This window comes from Caretta caretta, chromosome 3 (assembly GCF_965140235.1).
Source record: "Caretta caretta isolate rCarCar2 chromosome 3, rCarCar1.hap1, whole genome shotgun sequence".
Taxonomy (NCBI): Eukaryota; Metazoa; Chordata; order Testudines; family Cheloniidae; genus Caretta; species Caretta caretta.
Genome location: NC_134208.1, coordinates 143,796,502 through 143,823,245, shown reverse-complemented (window position 1 = coordinate 143,823,245; position 26,744 = coordinate 143,796,502). Strand labels below are relative to the sequence as shown.

General features: G+C 37.8%; 1 protein-coding gene across 4 annotated transcripts in view; it reads right to left on the bottom strand.

Annotated features, from left to right (window-relative positions):
* SPAST (spastin) overlaps nucleotides 1-26,744 on the bottom strand; it is a 62,883-nt gene that overhangs the window by 35,318 nt on the left and 821 nt on the right. The window contains exons 2-7 of one of the 4 annotated variants that reach the window (XM_048843643.2): nucleotides 22,016-22,099; nucleotides 20,071-20,154; nucleotides 12,308-12,403; nucleotides 4,036-4,223; nucleotides 2,857-2,990; nucleotides 2,406-2,499 (exon numbers count right to left, since the gene is read on the bottom strand). In XM_048843643.2, the coding sequence (XP_048699600.2) occupies nucleotides 2,406-2,499; nucleotides 2,857-2,990; nucleotides 4,036-4,223; nucleotides 12,308-12,403; nucleotides 20,071-20,154; nucleotides 22,016-22,099 (680 nt within the window). Of the gene's footprint in view, nucleotides 1-2,405; nucleotides 2,500-2,856; nucleotides 2,991-4,035; nucleotides 4,224-12,307; nucleotides 12,404-20,070; nucleotides 20,155-22,015; nucleotides 22,103-26,744 lie in introns of all 4 variants that reach the window. The other 3 variants (XM_048843642.2, XM_048843644.2, XM_048843645.2) reach the window with 3 other exon arrangements.

The following is a 26,744-nucleotide window of genomic DNA, read 5'->3' as shown; positions in this document are numbered from 1 at the left end:
TTTTTCACCCATTTAATTCATCTGCTATAAAAACTACATCCCATCCTCCAGTACCAGATCAGCCAACTTTCCATTCCCCCCCCAGTGAGCACAACTTGCAGCTATTCCTCCCTACACCGATCACCAGCATTCCATCTTTGCAGAGCAAATTTTATCTCATTAGTGGACCTCATACCCACTTATTTCATCTCATCTTGCCTCCTCATTTTAGTTTCCAATGTTACTTCTCTTACACAACTTTATACTTCGCAAAAATGACCCAACTCTGTTCACAAACATCACTAACAGGCAAACATGCCCCCAACATTCCCAACCCTTCCCCAGCAACCATTGTCAACTACAGCCCCACTTCTAGTTTACCCCTCAGCAAAACAATGGAGAAAAACAGTGGAGCAAAACATTCGTATCTTCAACCATTTCACTGTTTGCAGCATCTTTGATTTGTTTCTATCTGGCTTCTGCCTGATCCATAGCAATGAAGTCCTCTTTAGGGAGATCAAGGAGTCCTGAGCTCAAACTATGACTCCCTCATATTATTTATCCTCTAACTTCAATGCAATATTTGATACGGTTGATGGCCTGATCCTCTTAGAATGCCTCAAGCCCCCATGCTGCACTGGTGTATCTAACCACTGCTTGACTGTCACGGCTGTGTAGTCTGCCTTGGAAGCTAGACCACTTTTGTGTCCTGCAAGATATAACTCTTTGCACAGTTCAGATGTAACTACCACCAATTGTAATGATGTACAGTGCTTTTCAGTCTTTCATTAACACTTTCTTATTCATCCTGAACAGAACACTTTGTTCCACATAAATGCTTTCAAGATATCAGTCATCCTACTTTTCAAGTAAAACACTCAACTGTGTATCTAGCTGATTCATCTTCATGCACCTTCACCTTTGCTCTTTCTTTGTAGAGATACTGTCAGGCAGTTGAGGTCCAAAATTCATTTTTAAACAATGTTTACTTTTACATTTATGAATGCTTACAATGTTTTGCTTGAATTTAAACATTCCATGGTAGTTTTCATATCTCCAATATTGTAGTATCATGATGCTACAAGAATAAGTCAAACCAGTGGCTCTCAACCAAGGGTATGCATACCCCTGGGGGTACCCAGAGGTCTTCCAGGGGTACATCAACTCATCTAGATATCGGTCTAGTTTTACAACAGGCTACATAAAAAGCACTAGAGAAGTTAGTGCAAACTAAAATTTCATACGGACACTGGCTTGTTTATACTGCTCTATATACACTATACACTGAAATCCAAGTACAATATTTATAGTCCAATTGATTTATTTTATAATTATATGGTAAAATGAGAAAGGAAGCAATTTTTCAGTAACAGTGTCCTGTGACACTTCTGTCTATTTTAGTTATCCAAGCGGAGTGAAATGCAAAAAATCCCAGCATAAGTTGCAAAAACTAGATCAGATTTTAATCTAAATTTATATTTATAGGAGCTTGGATACCATCACTGATAGGCACCTGAGATTATTAGAACCAGTCATTTAAAAATCTGAACTGCTAGCATACTCCACGTAAAGTGTGTACAGATTAGTTATAAAACTTAAAATATACCAAATGGTGTATACTTAAGTCTATCTCAATGCCAGCCTTGACTCCAACCTTACCTATACATGCCTGCTCAAACACTAAACAAATCTAATTTCTATCTTTCCCAATATACAGACTGCATCTGCCCCAGTTGATACAATACTGAACTGATCGTTTAACTCCTTGATAACTACATCTCCATGTAGCCTCCTAAGTCACTCATATACATAAAACAGTCTGTTAAAAAAAGCTTTCAGTTTACCCATACATACAGTATTACCGCACCACCAATCTAAGATTTTCACTCAATCAGTTCAGGTCATGCCTTAAATTTACCTCTGATCTCATTTTTTCCTTCACTTACCACATCTGTACACAGTTAGCCCTTTGCTATTGCCACATTGCATTAGTTCTGAAATAGCCTGCTCCCTTGCTAACGTCTCATCATTTTTTCAAACTCCAACTATTTCTAGGCTGGTGTTTATTATTACCAACCCTTCATTTTTGCATTTTCAGGACATTTCATACCACTGCACTACCACTGGTGGTATAAACTGTGAAAGAGCTAGCATAGACAGGGCTACAGGGGTACTGTTTATCATTCACCTCTCCTCACAGCACATCTAGACAGTCATAAAGTCTCTGAAGATCTGTGGAAGTCCTGTAAGAGATTCCACTGCATTAACTCTTCACCTCATTGTAGCATTTCATTATGACTGCTGTATTGCAAAATGTGTATATACAGTTTTATAAAATTACTGGCGTCTGTACAATGACATCACTAACATATTTCTTAGATGCTGGAGGTAAGTGACAACAGGATAAAAATTACTCAGTTGCTTACCTCAGGTCTAAGGGAGGGAAGGATAACAATTTCTTGCAGTGCTTGTTTAGCCAGCTCTTGCCCAGCGATATCGTCAAATTTGACAGCTGGCCCACTAACAAAGAAATGGAATATCAATTAGCCTAACAATGGGATAATTTTTTTTTCTTTTTAACTGCAGCTGACTGATTTCATGCATTTAACCATTTTTAAGGAACCAATTTGAAGCTAATTCATTCTACTGCACATTTTGCTATCTGTAAGCTCTTATTCATTCTTGAGACTAGTTAGCTCACTGTCAACATGAAAATAAAATTTCAAAAAAGATAGTAGTTCTATCTAACTCAGGGAATTTACTAACTGGCTTTCATTCCTTCCCGAAGAAGAAAAGTGACTAGTTTTTCATTCAAAATACAATCCCAAGAGAGTTACTTGACTTCTGAATACAAACAAATTTTTGTGTTTGACTTACTTGTCAACAACTTCATTCAGAATTAGATTAGCAAGATTACTATCAACATTTCTAAATATCTTCAAGTCTTTCTTTTTTCGAGCAGCAGTTGTAGGAGTAGAAGGCTTGTTTGTTCGGCTATTTTTTGAAGTAGCCTTAAGACAAGACACAAAATCAGTTCACACTTCTGAAACATTTTTTTAAAGGCATACTGTTAATAAAATTGTTTGTGTGTCACAATTTCAGTTGTAAAACTTAGCATGTTAAAAAGTGCCAGACATTTTGACATAGGTGTCATGAGCCAGCCAAATGTATCCACTACGGTAGAGCTTCTGAACTTGCAGCTGTTATTTTTTCTAAAATTAAAGTTAAATACTAATTTTTAGAAAATAGGGATTAGTAAATATTCTATTTGGATTCACCTTCCGTAAGAATACGGACATTCTTCCCAACATGTATTCAAGAAGACCATAAACAACCAATAGTTTGGAGAGTCCCAAACTTTTACTAGTCTGTCAAGACCGACCCTCGTAATGCTTTGGCAATGGTTCCCCTTGCCTCTCCCCTCACACCATGCCAGCACAAAAGTCACCATCAGATTTCTAATCCGGTTTTCTGTCTCTTGTCCTTTTCTTCCTGTTCTCTAATCTTTGTTTTCCTTTCTAATTGTTTCATTTAGTTTTACTGGCATAGACCTTTTACTACTGTACTTCAAGTGCAGTCTATGTAATTGGCCTTCTTTAAGCATGATCACCAGGGCTAAGAAACAAGATATATTTGTACATGCATGGTTTATGGGGAACAGGAAGAGGAAAAAAGGAGTCTAGGGCTCTTGAATAAAACTTCCAGGTATCTTTTAGCTCTAGTGGGTAATAAGTTTTAAGATACCATTTGAGTACAAAGAAATCCCTTTTAATTCAATTAAAAACATTCTTGGCTTAAAGATAAAGTATGATTTGGATTTTTTGTGGGTTTTTTTTAATTTAATTAGTTTTGGAACTGAGACCAAGCCCAAAAAGTTTCAGACCAAAAATTTTGTTTTTGAAGTATCATAAGCAACTGAACATGTGCATTTAGTATTCTCATCCTAAACTGCAATATTGCTAATGTGAGGTTAGGCTACATTTAGTAAAACTAGAGCTTGGCATGGGTTTTGTAGTAAGTGCCCAACAACTGGTGGAGTTTTCATCTCTGGCATACCTTGTGTGTTGAAGTTGCAGGATTGGCTCCCTGTCTAGATACAGAGAAAGTGGATATCCCACTATAGCTAGGGGTTCTATGATGACCAGAAAGGCCTGTGGATCCCGTTTTTGCAACAGTCTTTGAACGAGGAAGGGAGTTACTCGTGTGCGTTAATGGATCCTTCTTTTTTGGAACAGCTCCACATTCTACAAACGAAAAAGGAAAGCCAATGTTGTCATGACAGCATATTAAACGAGGCAAGATGTTAATAAAATTGTTTATACATATCACAATCTCAGTTATAAAACTTAGCATGTTAAAAAGTTAAAAAATTCTACCTGAAGTCAAAGTTTTTCTAACTTGCTGACAGAGATCATTTCACTTTCTTTTTTAAGTAGTAAAAAAGCTTAATCCTTTAAGATGCCATAAAAACACTGTTGCTTTTTGCTTGAAGTTTAACCCTTAATTTTAAAAAGTTATTTTGAAATTTATGCTAGTCCTAAAAAAAAAAGTTTTCCGCAAATATTTGATAAACAATATCCCTCTTCCACTATCTCAAGGGAATATTACAGGGAGGATACTGATCATAAGGATTCAAACACATCAGGAGTACAAAATTGCTGTAATAACCAAAATTGCCTAGCCTTAAATTGCCAAGTCCAAAGCATCCCTCTCCCTAAGAAAAGTAATACCCACAGCATTGTGCTTAAGAAGTTAAAAGTAATTTACTAAGCACATTCAACATATAGTGTAGTTTAATTCTATTATTTAGAATGTCATTTTCATTTCCTGCTAAAAATATTAAGGTAGTTGAGATTTATAAAAACTTCCAAACCATAAACAAGTTGGAATCTCTGAAGGGCCAAGAGTGAAGAAATTCAGAGTTTAGTTTTCTCATATAATGAACAGCTTTAAGGCAGCCTCCATGCCTATCATACTCCTAACAGTGATACTGTCCATCTTAAAAAACTAGTGAGTACAAATAATGCAGTACATCCGATACTTCCTTGCTCTGGCTTTCCTCCATAGGTAAGTAAGAAGGTCTCAGTTTTTGTCACTGATACAGTCATCTGCAGCCAGTATATACAGAGATGCTAAGAGGTTTATATGGCTTGTATCTCTGGGGTCAATAAAGTACGTACACTGGGGTAGCTAGTCTGTACACTTAAATTGTATGGGGGGAATGAGGTTCTCAGGCTCAGAATTGGTGAATGTTGGATGCCAAGATATAGCATCTATGGTTCTGTAACACGTAACTGGACTAGAGGAGGGTTGGATTTATGGTCAGTGCACAGCATTAGTTTCCACATCAGTATATACAGTGAGGGAAGGCAAAATTGGGTTTTGTAGCCTGCAATGGAAGTGCAGATGAGGCTACGTGACACAGGATTACTAAAGAAAGACTGCTTTCTGTACAGGTAGAGAGGATAAGACATTAAAAAAAAGAGTTAAGAAAAGGTTGGTTGCTGAACTTCATCTACAAGTTTACCAATTTTCAAATATTTTTATTTGGTTTATTTTTAACTTCAAGACTAATGTTTTGTTTAAACATGTACATTTTCAACCTCAACAAAGACCCTGAAAAATCCTAGGGTCTTTACCATAGTGGTTAGCCAAGTCTTTTGAACTGGAGGTATTTGGTTCAGGCATTTGTAAGCTGGAGATGTGTTAAGCTTCCAAAAAATGTCTAACCCAGAATTAAGTTGCTAAATGCGTGAACTATGGGAGGACATGCTTGCATAATTGGCAAGTTTCTTGAGCCAAAACTCTTTGGCTTAAAAGTTCACAAACTCCGTAGGCTATGGTTACAAAGTTATAAACTCAGAGCCTTAACTTGAAAAAGTATGAACTCCTGAATCGGCACTGAAGTCTGAGTATTCGTGAACTGATTATTTGTAGCACGTTACTCCAAAATTAGCTACCCAACATTCTAAAAAACACTATACTATGCTATGCTATATTACAGTAAGGGAAAAAAACCAAATCTGATTTGTTGTTTAAGATAACTCATTTGAGGTACATTAAAAAATAACCATTAGAAGTCTTCTAAAAGCAAAGCCTATTTTCCTCCAAATTCTTCACTCAAACACCTTACCCAATGATCAGTCTTTCCAAAAAGAAAAACTTCTCCCCAACCAAAAGATCAGATTGTCACAATTTTAAGTAGAAATGTAACAAAGGCAGATGAGGTGGATTCAGGCAGAGGGAATGGGGCATAAAAATTGGAACTATCACTCAATCTACTTTTGTCTCCAGAAAACCACAAGCTCCTCAGGTTCACATTTTTTATACAGTAATTTTCATGCCACCATCCAGGACATTAAGAGGTCCAAAAGTAATTTTCTGCACCTATTAATTGCACATTTTCAACCCAGCATTAAAGTAGCTAGCCAGCTTGAATAAGAAGAGCCGTGCAGTTGTAGCAGCACAGGTTCCAGGATGCTAGGTATCTGCTTCAGTGCCTAGCCCATGCCACCAGTTTCACTACTATTGTTATTCAATCTGACTTGATCAAAGCTACCTGCTGCGGACATGGCTCTCACTGCAGTGTAGATATTCCCAAAGCGTGAACATATCACAAATTTCAACACAAATTTGGGAGAAAGGGACTGCCTAAAAACTCAGGAGTATACAAAAAAGCAATTTGTTTAGATCTCATGATTTAAGCCAATTTCCAATGAATTTTTGATTCTTGGGGTTGGCAATACTGGGATATGTATCTTTTGCAGAAAAGTACTTCAGTTTCTTGTATTTACCTCTATAAAATATCACATTCTAAACAGATACATTTTGCTGTATACTTGTGAATATTCCTAAAGTCACAAGCAGTTTTTAAAAAGAAACTAATGTAAGGCTGATTTTTGCTCTGTGGTCAAAAGTGATACTTCGCAACCCAAAAATCTACATGGATATACTGTGTCACATCATCTTTTCAGGATGATAGACTTAAAGAAGTCTCAGCATCTAGAGATGCCTTGGCAAGGTTGAATTGGTGTATAAAGTTTTTATATCTAAATTTCAAGAATGAGACACCAGATAGCCTGGCTTCAATTTGGAATTTGAATCACCTGTGTAATATACGGGCCTGGTTAACCCAATTCAGTAATTATGCCAATGATAAAGTCTCCACTCTGCTTTGTTTCTGTATATCCTGTGTTTTTACTACTTGTTTGTACCTCATACAGCCCTAACACTGAAAATTTAAGTTGTAACAATCAGGGTATAAAGGCCTTTTGCAGTCTGTAATATATATCCATGCAGCCCATCCACCCCCAGCCTGAATAAGCAGACAGCCAAATTTTGGTCTAAGGATTGCCAAAGAAGCAGTTGCTTTCACCACAATGGAGAACAAAGGTCCCAGATTCCAAACTACACTGTATGAGGAAGCAGTCTGAATACGATATAAGCTTTTTATACACTCTGCCAATGAAACATGCAGTTGAATTACCAAGCTTGACAATACTAAAAACTGGAGAACAAAAGTAGTATTGGATTAAAAAGACTGTTCCAATGTTCACTTTAAATGCGTTATTCAGCTTTCCTATTAAAAAAGGTAATTCGCTCATTTCAAAAAAAGAGCACGACCAACTTTTGAGCTTTTGAAAGTTGGTTAAAAGATAGTTCTTGAAAGGCATGTTTATGCTTGAAAAGTTTTTTACTAATGTCAAACCACAGGAAAAAGAGTTTTAGTCAGATTTAAGATCCGTGTCAGCAGTTGCACTAGAATTGCAAACAAAATCATGACTGTGCAATCTATTTCCATTTTTTAAAAAAGGAATTAACAATTGTTTACATTTATGTTTTGATCCACCCATCACACTGGTATCTGGGCACCAAATACAAGACTATCAAATCACTCATAATTATTAGTTCCTTATTCTCTTGGAAGAGCTTTCACTGAATAGTCACACTCATAATATTCCCATTCAGTAAATCCATGCTCAGATATTTCAGTAACATCCATTTAAATTAAAGGACAAATGCAGGAACTGCTTAATTCCCTGAACTTCTCTTTCAGTTAAAAATCTACTAAGGCCTGGTTTAGATGTAAAAGTTTTGCCAGCATAGCTATGTTGGTGTGAATTTCTCCCCGACTGAAGAAGCTATGCCAGCAAAAGCCCTAGTTTTGCCTGTACTGGCCCCCTGCCAAAAAAGTCATTTTTTTTTTATTGCTTACTCAGTTTGGGGAACTAGTTTAAGCTATACCAGTAAAAGGTGCCTCTCCAGTAGGTGGCTTGCCAATATATCTTATCTGTATACCTATACTGGCAAACCTTTTCAAGCGTAAGCTAAAACCAAAACGCTGAATACCCAAACTGTGGTATTGTATCACAAACACTGTACCAACATAGAGCTGTACAGTATTTTATCCAATTGTTCTTGATGTACTCAATGTTTAAGTGAATTTCAGCAGAGTTTGAGACCCAGGAGAAGGGCAAAGTAAGTACATTAGGAGTACTGCAATATTCCAATTAATTGCTACTGAAGCATATATCACGTAAGGATTAATATTAAAATAAAACTACGAAGACTTATTAGACTTGTGCCTGCCCTTGCTAGAAGTTACAAAGTCACCTCTACTGCCTCCGTTTTTTATTACAAAGTGCATCTATCACAATGGAACAATTTGGGTAGGTTTGTTAGAATCTAGTCTAAAAACAAGAACAGGAGGTACATTAAGTAACTTATTCTCCAGAAGTAAGTTTTGTCACAAGACTACTCACTTCTACATTCTAGAGAGCTCCACAGATGCATCTATAAAGGACTAGCTGCACAAATAAGAGACAAGACATCAGTATCACAATAGTAAATAGTTTTATAAAAATCCAAGGGACCAAATTTTCAAAATGAAAAATAGAGACGTCTGAATATACATTGGGGGTATTTGGCCTGGGAGGTGAGGGTCAGAAACAGGTTCTGCCACAGAGTTTAAAGACTGAATCAGAAGAATAATGCTTTGAAGGAAAAACCTTGATGATACAGGCCCACCAAAGAATAGCCATGAGAAATGCAGACAGCTATTTAGACAGAAAACGGGCCTTGGAAGGTGTTTGGCTTTGACCCACTCTAACAGCGGCAACTGAAAAAAAGCCAGATGTTCTAAAGTCAAAGCACTTTTTAATTAACATTACACTTATGTTCTTGTTGTAACGGAAGGGCACGTGCGAGAAGGATGTTGGCAGGATGATTAACTGACTAACACAGAACTAAAGACAGGAGATTTACAAAGAATGAAAGACAAGACTATAAGCACCACCTTATCCTTACCAACAGAACTTGAAAAATTTACCAGACATCTAGATAGATACAAAGACAAGGGTGGTGTCCCCTCCAGCAAGGTCAAGAAGCAACAACCTAATGAAAAGCCCAGATACCAGGAAGCAGCAGCACGTTTGGATACCTCTCTCTCACTCTGTCTCATTCTATATCCTATTTGGGCATTCTGTATTTCAGATCAGCCTGTGGGTAGTAGAGGTCTGATAAATTTGAAGCTTCCCTCTTGCTGTAGAGGGAGAAGTAACTTTATCTTTGTCCCTTCCTACAGCCTCCTAGCTGCTGCCAGGAGTTTGGGGGGAGACAGGAGAGGGAGAAGAGAAAATGCATCCATTACTTTACCCTACCTACCCTAATCTGTTAGTCCAGGTCTTGTTACCTGGAGAGGCATTCCATTATCTACCTCTGCCACTGTTCATATAATGTTCTGAAATACAGAAGAGAGAGTGACTCAGTTACCCTTCACTACTTCAAGAATTTCTTTACAAAAGACTCTGAAGTGGGGAGTGTGAATCTGTACGAATAATCCACTAATCCCAAAATTTGAAGTGTAGCTTTTCCCTTAACAGTGTTTTTTCTTTAAGTGTAAGTACCCAGCAAGGACATAGTTTACCAGTTCAAATCTGTAGCAAAATACTTCTCCATTTTCAGTAGCCTTGGGTGGAAAAATATCCACTGATTTTAATTAAACCTTGTTGTTCACAGTACGAGTTATTTGAGTAGCTGGTGAATGTGAGAGAGAGATGTATATAAACAGAAATAAGAGAAAGGAAGATCCAATGGCTAGGGGGTACTATCCCGGGACTGGGGTGACTTAGGTTCAAGCTTCTGTTCCACCACAGACTTCCTATGTGCCACCTTAGGAAAGTCACATTCCCTGTGGCTCAGTTTCCATTTGTAAAATGGAGATATGGTACTTCCATACCTCACAAGAATGTTGAGAGGATAACTACATTGAAGGTTGGGAGGCAATAATACTAGAGCAATGGAGGTCATGTAAGTACCTTAGATAACAGTTTCTGAAAGTCAAAGAATGGAATGAACATTTCATTTCTATTAAAATGCCTTATTATAATAAGAGTTTTTAGACTGTGGAACTGTTATTTTTCTTCATAGAGGCTTTAAGCCCAGTGTGGAAAGCCAGTGCAATTCCGCTGTCCTCCACAACTTTCAATTTATGGTAGTACCTATGATGAGAGAAAAATGTACTTGTTTTTAAAATAAGATGACCCTATTGCAGAAGAAGCAGACTCCTTCTGTTTGACTCCTGCCTTGAAGGACAGGAGAGAACTTGTACTTATGTGGGGAACCTTTGAAAAGAAGCAAGTGAGTGCTAGAATTGTTTCTTGCCAAAATTAAAGACTGCCTTGTTAAACCTTTTCCTGGACTATCTACATTAGAAAACTAATGTAAAGAACTGAGCAAAAAAGCACACAGAAGTGGAGCACTTGAAAGAGAAAGCAGCCTATATTTTGTCAAAGGTTGGGTTGTGTGTATGTATTTAAACTTGGAGCCATCTGGATGCAGACAACCAAAGTATGAAATGGCCCAATAAAACTATCAGTTCTTAAGCTTGATTTAGTTATGAAGCTTTGCTTAAATGTCAACTTAAAATAAAAAGGCAGACTTCTAAAAAACCCATCATCATGCCAAACAAAACCAAAAACTAATCTAAAAGAAAAATTCCAGAAGACAATATATTTGTTTTAATTATTTTGTATGTCTGAACATGTGTAATTAGTTTAATTGTTTCCTCGTTTGCTTTTGTATCTTATGAAGCCAAAAGGGGAAAATTCTATTGATACAAAAAAAGTGGCCATATAGTAAGAATAATAATTTGGGCATTCAAAGGCAAGTGAATTGCTGAAAGCTACTTTTTTTAACTCAACTGACTAGATTTCAAGTTGACAGTCACTTTAAGGACTGATTGCATACTATTCTAAGATTGCTGTGTTCTGCGTTCTGTAGCTGAGTTTTGTTAATTCAATTGGTGTTTAACCTTATTTTACTTAACATGATTAGTCTGCACTGCATGTGTATGAATAAATTGGCCTTATAGTTCTGATTACATCATATTGTTGGCTTTAAACATCCTTTTAATTCTTAACAGTTTATGAAATTCAGGAAACTTTTTGCTTCATGTGTTTAGCACTTGAACTAGAAATACACTTTGTGACAATTTAGCATTCTTGGTACCTTCACTTGGGAGAAAAAAGGAAAAAACCTTCTCTAACTGAAAACTTAGTTAAAAATTAAAAATGGCAAGTGTTGCTGTTTGGTTTTTTATTTTAAGAGCAGAAAATATAAAATCTATTAAAAAGCACAAACTGACACTTAGGTATCGATCTGAACTCACATTAGGTTGCTTTAACGGTCCTATATTAAAAACAAAAATCAAAGAAAGGCTTTTTCCAAGAACATCTTATGCCAACTATGACTACAATAAATTACTTCAAATAGGAAATGCCAGAAATCAAGAGCTAACATTTAAACTTTAAAGTATGATCACAGTAACCTCCTTTAAATACATAGCAACAAGAAAAGGGTTTTTGGAATCCTGTCTTTTGGGCTTGTCTACACAAACATTTAGTTTATGGCAAGCTGGTTTGTGACTCTACCCTGCACTAGCCTGCAGTGGACTAACTGTCTGCTTGGATCCTGCTGACGTGCATTAACGGTTCATTAATGCACTTTGATCTACTCCTCTTTGAAAGGGAGCTAGATCAAAGCACATTAAGGTAAACTCTTTTGGATCCTAACTTTTTGAAAACCCTGAAAAGGAGCAACAAAGAAGGAGAGCTGTTTTGAGAGAGAACCGAATACTGCAATATAACAAACAGCATTAACAAAGAGCTTTATGAGGATGGAATGTATTTCTACAAAACCTTTAAAACAGAAACATATAAATTTTAACAAATTAATATGGGGCCAGGAAATTCAGGGTATTTTCCTTGCAACATACCAGAAACTGACAGACATCCCCTGATTAATTCGGTGCTGGTGAAACCAAACCCACCTGACTGGAGATGTCCATTGCGGCATGCCACGTTAGTACTGTCATTATAGACCTCCATTTGCGGCTTGGGAATTTGCAAAACTGCCTGCAGCTTCTCTATGCAACAAACAGAGGGGGGAAAAGGACAAAACAAACAAATAAAAAACAAAAAATGAACCAATGAAATTAATGTATGCTGATCACATAGAAATGACAACGTCAGCTTCCATATACTTGATGTAAGGGTCAAAGATAAAAGGGATATTTCTATTTATGCTAACGACTTTGTGAACCTAAAAAAAAAAAATCTGTCTATGAAGTACAAATCTATGAAAGCAGTTTTAAACTGGCAGTCAATTCTTGAATTAGTTAAAAGTAACCATTAAAAAAAATCACTAACATTACAGGATTTTTTGCCAAAGGCACTGCACAGGATTTATTATCTTGACTCCATTTGACAAAGTGGGATTTGTAGGAAATTCCGTTCCTGGAAGTCTTCCGTTAGGAGCTTGTGTTGACCATTTGCAAGTACTCTTTCACATAAGAAGTGGCTCACCGAAACAGGTATGTAAGCTAGTCCACATTTTACACTTAATGTGTCTGTAATAAACAAAACTTGTTTGACAGTTTTTAGTACCCAAATGAGGGAGGTGACTTCAGGATTTCAAAATGGGAATTGAAGTTTGTAGAGTTCTCGCTTCTTAGACAGTTGCATGTAATTTAAAAAAAAAAATCTGTGAAACACCCTTGTTTCTGACCAAGTCAAAAGTGTTACTTCATGAAACACATTCAGATGTTACTGAAAATAATTTAAGATTAAGGGGAAGGAACTTTGCCACAAAAAAAGGATGGCACAACATAACTAAACTATTAAAAGTGAATAAAACAAATAAGTCAATATATATTACTTTGACAGGAGCCTGCCCTCAACTCCACAAGTTAAAAAAAGTATATATATATTCTTGATAATGCATCACTAAGTCATTCCATGGTTCACCTTTCTTCACGGCAATAGATACAAACTTTTGATCCTTGCTGTTAAGGCCCTTCACAACTTTGCCCCTCCCTACTTATCTATTTTCCCAGTTCTCCTACTCTGTTGATATAGCCAGTCTCAATCACCCATGTTAGCTTTCCCCAGAAATACATTTGTGCTCAGTTACCATAGAATCATAGAATATCAGGGTTTGAAGGGACCCCTGAAGGTCATCTAGTCCAACCCCCTGCTCGAAGCAGGACCAATTCCCAGTTAAATCATCCCAGCCAGGGCTTTGTCAAGCCTGACCTTAAAAACCTCTAAGGAAGGAGATTCTACCACCTCCCTAGGTAACGCATTCCAGTGTTTCACCACCTTCCTAGTGAAAAAGTTTTTCCTAATATCCAATCTAAACCTCCCCCACTGCAACTTGAGACCATTACTCCTTGTCCTGTCATCTGCTACCATTGAGAACAGTCTAGAGCCATCCTCTTTGGAACCCCCTTTCAGGTAGTTGAAAGCAGCTATCAAAACCCCCCTCATTCTTCTCTTCTGCAGGCTAAACAATCCCAGCTCCCTCAGCCTCTCCTCATAAGTCATGTGTTCTAGACCCCTAATCATTTTTGTTGCCCTTCGCTGGACTCTTTCCAATTTATCCACATCCTTCTTGTAGTGTGGGGCCCAAAACTGGACACAGTACTCCAGATGAGGCCTCACCAATGTCGAATAGAGGGGAACGATCACGTCCCTCGATCTGCTCGCTATGCCCCTACTTATACATCCCAAAATGCCATTGGCCTTCTTGGCAACAAGGGCACACTGCTGACTCATATCCAGCTTCTCGTCCACTGTCACCCCTAGGTCCTTTTCCGCAGAACTGCTGCCTAGCCATTCGGTCCCTAGTCTGTAGCGGTGCATTGGATTCTTCCATCCTAAGTGCAGGACCCTGCACTTATCCTTATTGAACCTCATCAGATTTCTTTTGGCCCAATCCTCCAATTTGTCTAGGTCCCTCTGTATCCTATCCCTCCCCTCCAGCGTATCTACCACTCCTCCCAGTTTAGTATCATCCGCAAATTTGCTGAGAGTGGAATCCACACCATCCTCCAGATCATTTATGAAGATATTGAACAAAACCGGCCCCAGGACCGACCCTTGGGGCACTCCACTTGATACCGGCTGCCAACTAGACATGGAGCCATTGATCACTACCCGTTGAGCCCGACAATCTAGCTAGCTTTCTACCCACCTTATAGTGCATTCATCCAGCCCATACTTCCTTAACTTGCTGACAAGAATACTGTGGGAGACCGTGTCAAAAGCTTTGCTAAAGTCAAGAAACAATACATCCACTGCTTTCCCTTCATCCACAGAACCAGTAATCTCATCATAGAAGGCGATTAGATTAGTCAGGCATGACCTTCCCTTGGTGAATCCATGCTGGCTGTTCCTGATCACCTTCCTCTCATGCAAGTGCTTCAGGATTGATTCTTTGAGGACCTGCTCCATGATTTTTCCAGGGACTGAGGTGAGGCTGACTGGCCTGTAGTTCCCAGGATTCTCCTTCTTCCCTTTTTTAAAGATTGGCACTACATTAGCCTTTTTCCAGTCATCCGGGACTTCCCCATGGTGATGAGCAAATTATTAAAACCCAGATAAAATAGAAAAATGTAATATGACTCCATCTTTATACATGCAATACCTTCCCTGAACCAATCTGAAAAGCCACTAACCTTCATGTCTCTTTAAAAATAAATTAAAAAATAAAAGCAAGCCACCCCTACCACAATGCCTAAAAGAAACTGTCAACCGACAGTTAGGTGTAGTGCCAGAAGGGACTGCTAATTTTTAAACTTATTTCGCCTATATAAACAATTATTACTGTTTCCCAACTCCTTCCAGTTGTTTGCTACCCACTTGTTCCATTTTGCCTTAAGGCCTGTCTATACTGGGAAAAAGCCATGTGTCAGAACACACAATTAGAACTTTAGACACAACTTTTCCCTTTGTGTGGACATGGGCAGTCATTTTTAAAAAAGACATACTACTGGCAGGGGGATCCACTAATTTAAAGTAAGTGCATGTATATATATTACCTGCGTGTACACAATATATACACATAGTTTAAGATTCCTCATTTAACACCCCATAATAGGTACAGCCCCCCCTTTTTTGGGGAGGGTGTGGGGGGGGTACAAACAGAAAGTAGCCACTTTCATTTGGGCTAATATTTAAGGTATGGTTTAAGATCCCTCTTCTCCTAGGGCCTCCTCACGCCAAGCTCTCTCAAATATTAGTTGGTCTATACCAGCTGATCCCTAGACTTCTACCAGACAGAGGACCTGATCCTAAGCTTTTTGTTGTAGCTTCCAGAATTTGACACAAAGTTATTAACAAAAAGATTTCCCAAATGACAACTGAACAGAAAAGAAATTCACAGCACTAGAGAAAGTGAAAGTAAAGTATACTATTCTCTGCCACTTAACGTACATGAAATAACAGTGCAAGTACTGTACTGCAGTTCTTCTCTTCCTTTAGAGTCAATATAGTTATGGAATCCCTTAAAAACCATACGTTTCCACTAGATAAATGAGAGAACTCTTCTCCCTCCTGCCACCCCCCAGAAATTAATAGCTTTCTTCCTGGGAGATTTTCCCTTCCCATTTAAGTGTTCACTCCCAAGCAAAGGAGTTAAAAAGCACTTGATAGAAGAATCTCTCTCTGATGTATTATTCTGATAAAGCTTCTTAAAATTCAACAAAAACAGCAGTTTACTTTTTCCTTGTGACCAGCTTTCATTGTACATCAAGTTTATTAATTAAACTCTTTGCTCATCCTGTCAGACACAGTAAACGGCTTCTAATTTCTTCTCATTTTGGTAACACAACTCTGACTCCTATGAAAGTAAAATTTGCTCTCTATGTATGTATCAGCCACGCAATTTCTTCAGTTTCGTAATTCTTGAAGCTCTGTTTTTGTACATTTCCTATCTATGAACAAATATATTAAACATAAATAAAAAAGCTGTACAGAAGAAGCAAGTAGCCAATGCCATCACAAAACAGGGAAGCATTTGTTTCACACAGTAGGGAATGACTAAATCACTGAACTTTTGTGCCTGAACTTGGCCAGGGTCTCTGCTAACGGGGGTGTTGGTGGGAAGACAAGCAATCTTTCTGCAGTGAATGGAGACAACACCCCTTGCCGGTGCAGGTGTCTTCCTAATGTCACACACCACCAATATCTTGTTGGTCAGAGCTGGGATGAGTAGGATCCTACAGCATTTCCCCTAGAGAAAGATCTGATCCACCACCTCCTAATTCAGAGACAGTTCTTGCAGTCAAAGCAGTCAGTCTCCAATGTTATCATTCCTGCAAGGTAGGGGACATCAAGCAATGTCTTATGTGACACTGCCCAATTCCAAACCTACACAGTTTCCCAAAACAGAAAAATCTCTCCTGTGCCTCTGCTTATACAGAATACAATGGTCTGATTGTCAACTGAATTAGGATCATCATTTGGGATGCCAGGTTTATGAAGATCTTCAAAGCCTTCAGGTCTACTTTTCCTCCTGAATAATTGTGCATTGCCAGCCATTCCTAGACACAAAGTTCCCTGACTCCTTATCACATGTAAATTGCAGCCATGTATCCCAACCCAAAATACAATAATCTGTAAACTCAGCATCTAGCCTAAGCAGATATCCTAGACAGCCATTAAAGTGATAAACGCAGCTAAAAAGAGACATTCTCCATTAGTTCCAGTTTCCAAGTAGACTGAAGGTGCCACCTCTTAAATAGAGTGCCCAAAAGTAATCGAATCTCAAAACAAAGGCATGGATCACAGTGGCACAGCCCACATCCAGAATAAATGGTCTCAGCCTCCTGGCCAAACATGTGAAAAAAGGCTATAACAGTCAATGCTTCTATATGATTGTTTAAACAGCAGATAGGGATGCAACAGTATCTAGAGACATAAACCCAAACAACAAATGTTGGACACACTCTTAAAAGGGACAGATGTAATCGGTGTCATTATCTGGTTATTTTCCTTATACTACCAACATCACTTCCATCACTTCTGAATGGAGTTTCAGCCAGGTAGCTCTCATCTGTGTCTATCTCTACCATAGACAGAGTAAAGCATCTTTTGTCTCACTGGGTCAGACAAAAGATTTAAAAGTAGGTGTGATTTTGAAGGGACTATTTTTTATTTATTTATTTATTTATTTTTAAGAATTTGGGAAATTCTAAAAGACTACTATTCTACTGTGGAAAAAACAACATATAGTCCCAGATCTTGCAACTGGATCTCTGCAGGCAGACCCTCAAGCAAGCATAGAGTTCCACTGTCTTTAATGGGTCTCCTCATCGATTCAAGGGTCTGTCAGAACTGATCTAATTGCAGGAATGGGGGCCTAAGATCATAAAGTGAAGCCCTCATGACAGTTGCACATGCAACCTTATTTAAGGCCCCTTGTGCATCTGCATTACAGTATACATTTGAATTACATTATCACATATTTCCACACTAATGTTGCCTTATTAAGTATGCAGGATGAATGACAGAAGTGACCAAAGCAAGGGTGCAACATTTTAAATTTAAAACAGAAGTGAAGGGTAACAAAAACAGTATAACTGATGTCACCCAATGATATAATTGCTTCACATTAAAAGTCTTTAACTTATATAGACTTTAATTCTATCTTTAATTTTAAAATATTTTAGGCATGATTCTGATCTTCACCACTAAGGGACAGCTCCCCATCCACATTTTTCCCTCAGTTACACTGGTATAACTCTGGAGCAGGTGCTCAACTACAGCGACGGGGGAGGCATAAGAACCTATAGAGAATAAAGTAAAGCAACAACTTCAGTAGATTTGCATGGATATCACTTCAAAGATTTGAACTAGACTGAAATAAGAATTTACAGGACACCTGCCTCATTTGTTATTTAGCACTGCCACATTCATTCACCTTTCAGCCTGCACCCAGAATGAGGCAAAGAACGTGTAATTAAAGATTACAATAAAACAAATAAAGTTGCAAACTTAAGATTTCATGTACTCCCTCAATGTCATTCCCTGACTTTTGAGTGCTTAACTTTTGCAGCCTTCATCTTCTAACATCTCCTTTTGCAGGAATACGTTTAAGGGCACACATGGCCAATATTCAACTCAGTTTGCTAACCTATGCAAACTACCCTAACTGGGACATGTCAGGAGCAGGCATTGCACACACAAAACGTATACCGTCAACTAAGAAGAAACAGAGTTGATTTTGATTTTTTTGAAGCCTATTGTTACTTGTTACATCTAAGATGACTATAAATGAAATCATATTTTAAAATATTTGTTTACTTTACACAGCTGAAGGCACAGCATACATTTAGTTTCACGGTTTTCACTGCTCAACTACAGCACAGTAGGCGACAGCTCCTGTGTGGGCTTTCCCCTAGCCTCTTCAAGAGAGTATTTAATATTGATGAGCTGCTGCTGTTTTGAGCCAAGAATGTGCACCGATCCAAGCAGCAACAGGAAACAGGAGTGGCTAGGGAGATAACAGCTGGGGAAGGAATCTACTTATTCTCTCTCCAGATCCCTGCACAGAACCAGGGGTAATGAGAGGACAGGGAAAGAGACAGTCAGTCACTTTGTTCCCTGCTATAATCACTACATCAAGCCAGAGAGCAATGGAAGCCAAGAGAAGTGAGGGACATTCATGCCTCTGACTCTTCTTCAGGCTCCAAGAAGAAGTCTGGTTGTAATTTGAGGCAAGCATCCTATGCTGAAGGTGAAAGTAAGGAGGCCTGGGCAGAGAATCAGGTGGGAGGGTGTCAGGCTCAAACACATTTCGCGGTGCTGCTTTCCAGAATGGTCATCTTCCACTACTGCAAAAACTCTCAGAAAAACAAATCGCCAGTAGAATAGAAAAGTAGTATTTTTTAATATTTAAGAGCACTTTCAGGACATGCTATTTAAAGGATGCTCTATGAGATTTTTTTTATATATATTCAAAATGAGTCAGTCAAAATTATACAACAACATTTTACTGCCAATCACAGGTGTCATTTTTATTGTTTTTGTAGAGTGTTCACATCCATCACAATGAGTTTCATAACATTTATAAGAGCTCAGACTTTACCATATGTTGCTCCTGAAATGAAATGGTCTTAACTTAAGCAATTAAAGTAGAAGATGATGATCAAATGAAAGTCAGAGGTTAAAGTTTTTAAATTGTTTAATCTTATTTATAAGACTAAATGACTTCAGTTATAGTACATACCGGGAATCAGACTGTTAATGTAATGACCATATTAATAATATAGAACTGGTTTAAATTGTAGTGAGTGCTTCCTGCGGAACAAAGAGTACACCTATAAGTTTCATCCAGCAGAAATCCAGTACGTTAAGACAGTGTTATTCAACCAGTGGGCTGCGATCCCCAGAAAGTAATGAAAGGCAATTGGAGGGTTGAAAGGTGTTGAAAAATTATAATTCTAAAGCAAAGCAAATAAAATGTCCAAGGTAACTCCAGGATGATCAAAACCTTCTAAGGCTGTGAAGTCAAATCTACTAGTTGCATTATATGGTATTTGTATAGTAATTGTAAGGCGCTCATTAATTTTTTTAACTTCAAATAAGGATCACCAACTTGAAAAGACTGAGAAACACCACACTACACTACTATGAATTTAAAAAAACAAAACAATGATTTTTGCTCTTCATTTTAAATAATGAAATATATTAAGTTAATGCATTGTCATTATGTATGCCAACTTCCCAAATTATGAATAGCAACTGGTACCTAGAAGCTGCAAACGATCCTTTGCCATAGCCAAATTTGTCATCATTTTAGACTGCAGACGTCGAGCTCGTTCACACTGATCACCTTGAGAAGAAAGAATCAATATAGGAATATGTCAAGTTAATGTTTACAAGTGCTAAAATAATTCCTTCACTAAAACTGACATCTAACCTTTCCCTCTCCCCTCTGGTAAGGGAGGAGAGGGAAATAAAATTTAAACGTTAGTCAAAGATCTTAAGTTAAAGAAAACAATGCTATACAAAACTGGCTCTGTTTGCTTCACAAAGCTGCACATACAAAGCTGAAGACTCGAGTGTTGCAGTGCATGTCTATGACACCACAGACCAAGCTGTGCTGCCATTTAGTTTGTGAAGGTTGTATGCAACAATGAGGGACACAAAGTGAAAAAAGGTAAAGAAACAAAAAAATGTAGAAGAGTCACCAAAGAGGCAGGTATAATTTAAAGTGATTCACTTTGGCAAAACTGACAAATTTAAACTGAATTAACTGTGTCCCCTCACATTTCAAAACCTCAGTAATGGAGTTACAAACATTACTATGGCCACTTCCTTAAAATAGAGCTCTCACAGTTTAAAAGATTCTCTAACTTCTTAAAGAGAACACAGCTCTGCCGGAGGCTGATAGTGAAGGGGAGTACTGTATTGTTAACTAAAATCTGTTTTACAGGACAGGTACAGGAAATGTCTTCTGAGGTTGTTTCTCTCAAATAGTTGCTGCAAGAATGGGCAAGTTTTTAAAAAATTACTAAGTGAGCAGAAAAGCATGGGAATTCTCTTAATGACCTCTTTGATACATTGCATATAATCTGAAGAAATATTTCTGCCGATTTATCCTATATGACTTCAACAAAAGAACTAAGGGTCAACCAATGAAATTAAAAGGCAACAGGTTTAAAACAAAAGAAAAGCAAGTACTTCTTCACACAATGCACAGTCAACCTGTGAAATCTGTTGCCATGGGATATCGTGAAGTATAACTGGGTTCAAAACAGAATTAGATATCCTCCATGAATTTAAATCCTTCAATGGCTATTAGCCAAGATGATTATGGATGTAACCCTATGCTCTGGTGTCCCTAAACCTCCAACTGCCAGAGGACAGGATTGGACCTCTTGAAATTATCCTGTTCTGTTCATTCCCTCTGAAGCATCTGGCATTGGCCACTGTCAGACAGTATATTGAGCTAGATGGACCATTGATCTGACCCATTAGGGCTGTTCTTATATTCATTCACCATATCTGAAAACTGACGCAGTTTTTCTTGGTCGTATGGCTTTACCTGAAAAATGTATTTTTAAGTCTCTCAAACATAATACCACCTACCCCTCTGCAAACTGTGTTGATTTATATTCACAGTGTAAAACTCTATAGCAATGAAAACACAAATCCGCAGACCTCAACTTAAATGGATCAAGTTGGAATTTATGCTACAGGAATGCCCATTTATTAACTTTAAGAACATTTTGGTATTATGTTTTAGATAGACATTTTCATGAGCCAAAATTGCTTTGGCTTTTGAACAATCTTAATATATTTATTTCATAAAGCAAAACAAGAAAGATTAACATAGGAAAGATTTGCAAATACAATGGCGTAAAACATTAAGGCATTAGAAAGCTAGAACAGAAATATTTGAGCAGCGGGTTAATCTTAAAACCCAAGTGGCAATTGGTTTTTAAATATATGCTTTTCCTATACGAAGAAAATAAATAGGGATAATTACCTATCTGTGTACCTACACTGGAGAGAATGTCTGCTGCATTAGGAAACATTCTGCATGTGCTTTTCCACTATACTGTTCAAACCAACCACTTACTTGAAGAATGAAATATGGTGCTTAACTCTCCCATTTTCCTGAGAAAAACGCCAGGAAGTGATATTCATCACTAAGGTATAAACTTTACACACACAAAAAATTGGCTTACCTTGACCAATAACTAAGACAGCTATTCCTTTCTCCAGTTCTTCAATTCCTTTCTTATACCATTCAACAGCTTGTTCCTTTTGTCCTGCTTAAAATGGAAATTGGCCCCTTACTTTCTGTAGAAAATTATAATTAAAGGAATGTTTCTACAAGATACGCAAGATGGGTAATGTGCAGGGTTTAATTACAAATGCGGGGAAAAACTACACATTTGAGCAAAGTACTGTTGTATAAACATTTTTAAAGGGACAACGTCACATCTAGTCAATTTCAAAGACTGAGTTAACAATCGTTTTAGGTGCTAAACCTGCCTTTTTAGCACTAGTCTCAATCACTTTTGCTTGTTTTCGTACATTTTTCCTCCTAATAGTTGAAAGCTCCAGAAGGAGAAAATGGACTAGCCACGCATATTCACAGGAGAAACAGTGGGACTGTGACACAGAATGCTGTCAAATCACAAAGCAATCGCACTGGAAAACCCCTCTTTCCTAATCTTCCATTTACATATAATGTTCATAGGGTAACCACCATTAATAGGTATAAACTTTCAGAAAGAAAAAAGTGACAAAATCAACGTATTAAAGTGATGGACAAAGTATAAAGACACTTGAGTCCCAAATTATATTGTAGTGAACCCTACAGGGCATGGCATTTTTTAAAACTGGCTTCAAAGCAGCCACTTTCTGCATAGCCCTCCTTTCAGAAATCTCTTGAACCAATGAAAAACAGTAAATTAGTACACCAGGCTCTCTTTCCTAACAACCCAGGTTCAAGACAAGAGAAAAATGAGTGCAACGAACAACCTCTTTGGTTACTCTGTCATACCATAAAACCACTACCTATATCACAAATGTCAGCCTTTTCAAGAAGTACTAATCATTGGGATAACATCAGGGCAGGAGGGGAGAAGAGAGGACTGCGGTGACTGAACATTGCCATTTAGGGAAGCTTAGACAGCTACCAAAAACATGCCTGGATTTAACATACGCTACCTGATACTGTCGGTGTAAAATTTACTGAAATACCAAAAAATGCAGATTCGTTTAAAAAGCTCTACTCTCTAACTCTCTCCTCTTGTATGTTTTCTGTATTCAAAGAGATATTCCATGACCTATTTAACCACATAATGCAAATTAGGAATATGTCCTATTTAGCACAAGTTTTATTTAAAAAGCTTAACAATCAAGTATTAGTTTCAAGTATTGTTATCCTGTATCTGCCGTCACAAACTGTAGTGTTATCTCCAGAAAAAAGTCAGGGTAAAGGGAGGAAAGATTTTGTGAAACCTTAAATGTAAGTAAGCAAAGCAGCATATATTCTCCAAGTGCTCATTTCGAAACAACAGTGAGGGTCTTGCACTGGAACCTTTTGTCCCACATCTGTTATCTAGCATTTGGTATGGCAACAGTCAATATAGCATCTAAGTATTGTCCCTACGACCCAGTTGAAAGCTTTGTACTTCACCTGCTCTGGCTACTTAGCGTACATATTTTAAATCTCCCTTCCCACCATCTTCTTCCTTTTGAGTAGTCAGAAATCTCACTCTCTCCCTCCATCTCCAGCTTCCTGACTGTTAAGGGCAGCTGTGCTTCTCCAACAATGGGGGTCTCTACTACCTTACCCCTCCTTTAGCCTCCTTTTCTCAAGATAGCTCCTGTGTCTGTCTCTGCTACTGGTTATAACTGTCCCAAATGAAACTTGAGAAGATCTGTGTCTGCTTCACTACTGACCAAAAGATTCTGAAGAGAAGTTGTGAAACTGCCCAGATATTTTGTTAATTTCACTCTGCTTCTGTCTGGGAATGTTTTGGCATTGACACAAACAACTGAACTATCTGCTGGCCAACTAAGACACCACTACATAGGTCCAGATTCTGACTATCCCTGTAATTATAAAAAGTCATTTTATTTAAAAAAATAATAAAAAATAAAAACCAGATTCTACAGAATTTAGTGACTCATCTGTCCCTGACTCCACACAGTTCCCTAAAGGGGAATGGATTTTTCAAACCATTGCCACAGTAGTTGCAAGCTACAAGACAAGCCAATTACAGTGTGTCTAAAAGTTTAGAAGTGAAAAAACTTAACTAGGTATCATTATAACTAGTTAATGTTAATTAAGTGTATATCTTTTCAAAATAAAATGGGCACAAATTAACAGGAGACAGTCTAGAAATCTTAACTGACCCACAAACTATGCGTAACAAAAATCGCTTCACATACGAAGTTGTACAAAATGCACCCAAAAAAGAGTAAAAACAGATTCAGCACACGTTAATAAGTAAATCCCTTTATGTCCATAAGATTAATGGATGCTTCCATGTAACTAATAGATCCAAATGTTAAAGTGTGGTTCCTTTTTTGGGAAAATGGATGTAATAGTGTCACCTCTGTATTTGACAGATCTGCTCCTAGAAAGTCATCTGTTCATATTAGCTGTAGTTTGTTTTTTTAAACTACTATTCACCATGCACCGATAACACAACTATCAAATCTTAGAAGTGCAGGAGTAATATTTTAAAATGCAACCTCATGAAAAGAGCAAGACCTGAAGGCTTTATGCTGCTCAATGGACTGCAAAGACTTTGATAAAGAGGTTTGAGAATCACAATACTAAATTGAGCAAAGTTATAAAGAAAAGCACTACCATTACTCCCTGGACACCAGAAACTCGGAAAGGCATCTAAAATTGAAATAAAAAAAGGCTATGATCATACTGGTCTACAGGAAGTTCTGAAAGATCTACTGATCCCACAAGTATTTGTATTGGTCTCCTGAAGTGTTTCTAGTCTACACAGGTACGGGACTCAGAGAAAGATGGCACTTACTACATTTTCTCCAGCATTTGTGCTGTTATTTAAAAGTAAACCTAAAGTAAACCTTTAACTGTAAGTGGTTCTCTCTACCAGCATAATCGGAGTGGCTGTTTGTGTAGTTCCATGCCGCTTAGGACAAACTAACTATACAACATGCCAATTAAAAGAGGGGACATCAGAGATGGGATGTTTGGAGGAAGGGGAAATCAAACTTAAGAAACAAGTTAGTTCTTATATTTTTTCGCCTTAAATGTTAAGGCTATAATTCCATAACAGTGTTCTGAAAAAAGCAAGTACTAGTTATTATAAGCCATTACAGGTGCTTGACTGAACTGGAGATTTATCTACCCTTAAGTACATTGTAATCACCACCTTTACTACCATTAACGTTTTTAACCAACTTCAGTTCTAAGTTTTCTTTGAACCCTCACAAGTCCTATGTCACACAAACATCTTTTTATATTAATAAGGCTGCATGCAGTCTCTTTCCGAGCCCACTACTGCCTTCTCAAGTTATTGCACCAGACCAAAGTAAGTCTGTCCCTTTCATGACCTACCAAGCATGCAGTCTGTATAAAGTCTCTATTTTGATTTTAAAGGGGGAAACAATTTTTACTTCCTGCTATGCAGAATCATAGTTTCATTAAGTCTTCACATCTTAAAATCATGCTGGATGTTTCCAGGGGAACTTAAAGCCCAGTACAGTACCCATGCCTTAGAGGACTCCCCTTTGAACACTGGCAGGGTTGTACTGCTGCAGACAGACAGATGGTCTAAGTCAAATACACTGGCCATAGGTATTGTTTGTTTTTAAATCCAAACCAAACAATAGTTTTCCTCAACCTTGTATTTTATTTTAAATTACTTGTTTCACAGAGTTCTATAAGTTACTGGGCAAAAGTAAGATAATTATATGACTCAGCAACAATTTTAAAGGAAAATGCAATGTTTAATTGCTAAGGTACAAATTATAAAAAATTTATCTGATATTTGGCAGCTTGTATATCAAACTTGAGTAGAGATTTTCTTAAATATGTATACAATTTGCAAACTAACAGTATGCTATAAAGATGTTGCCAGACCCTGAAATACATCGCCGGTCCTGATAATATAATTGTGTAGGCATGAATAATGTGACAGTTTAGTTCTGAACATGAATACCCCATAAATTTCCCCCCCAAAAATCTGTATCTATGAATTAAAATTAAAGCAAAAAATTTAAAGACTGAACTTCAAATACTTTTTTGGGGCCAAAAAAAAGCCAACAAAAACCCTACTTGTGCCACATATATTAGAAACTAGATCACCTACTGCATCTGCCAACTGTTGTGGTGCTGAAAACAAAAGGGAAGAGGCAGAAAGTGGGGTGAAGGCTAAAATTCTATACATTAAAGCTATTTTATATGTTGACGCCTCCTTAACATGAAGTTCAATCTCCTACAGAACACTTAATTTAAATGCACAGTATCTAGATTTTTAAAAACAATTACAATAGCTCTCTACTCTTGCTAGGCACCTAGCCTGAAATCCTGGTACCACTGAGCCAAGATTTCACCGCTAAGCTTTAGCTGTTTTAATAGGTTTTTTACCTGTTTCTAGCTCATCCTTCTCTCATGGGAAATGCTCAGCAGGTTTCTGAAGTTTGCTGGCCAGAAATTACTGCACAACTCTGCCACCAGGCTAGAAATTTTACTTGCCATTCTCCACGACTGAACCATTTCTGCAGAGGTATCTTCCCTCCACGCCACCCCTCTCTGGTCTCTATCTGTATCCTCAGCCGCTGTCACACCATCTGTCAGCAGCACCTTCCCGCGGCAGAGGCGCCTCAGGGATGTTCAGCTCATGTGCCACACAGACAGGACGCAGCTGGAGCCAAGGATGCGGGGGGCGCATGACACCCGGACATGGGGGAAGA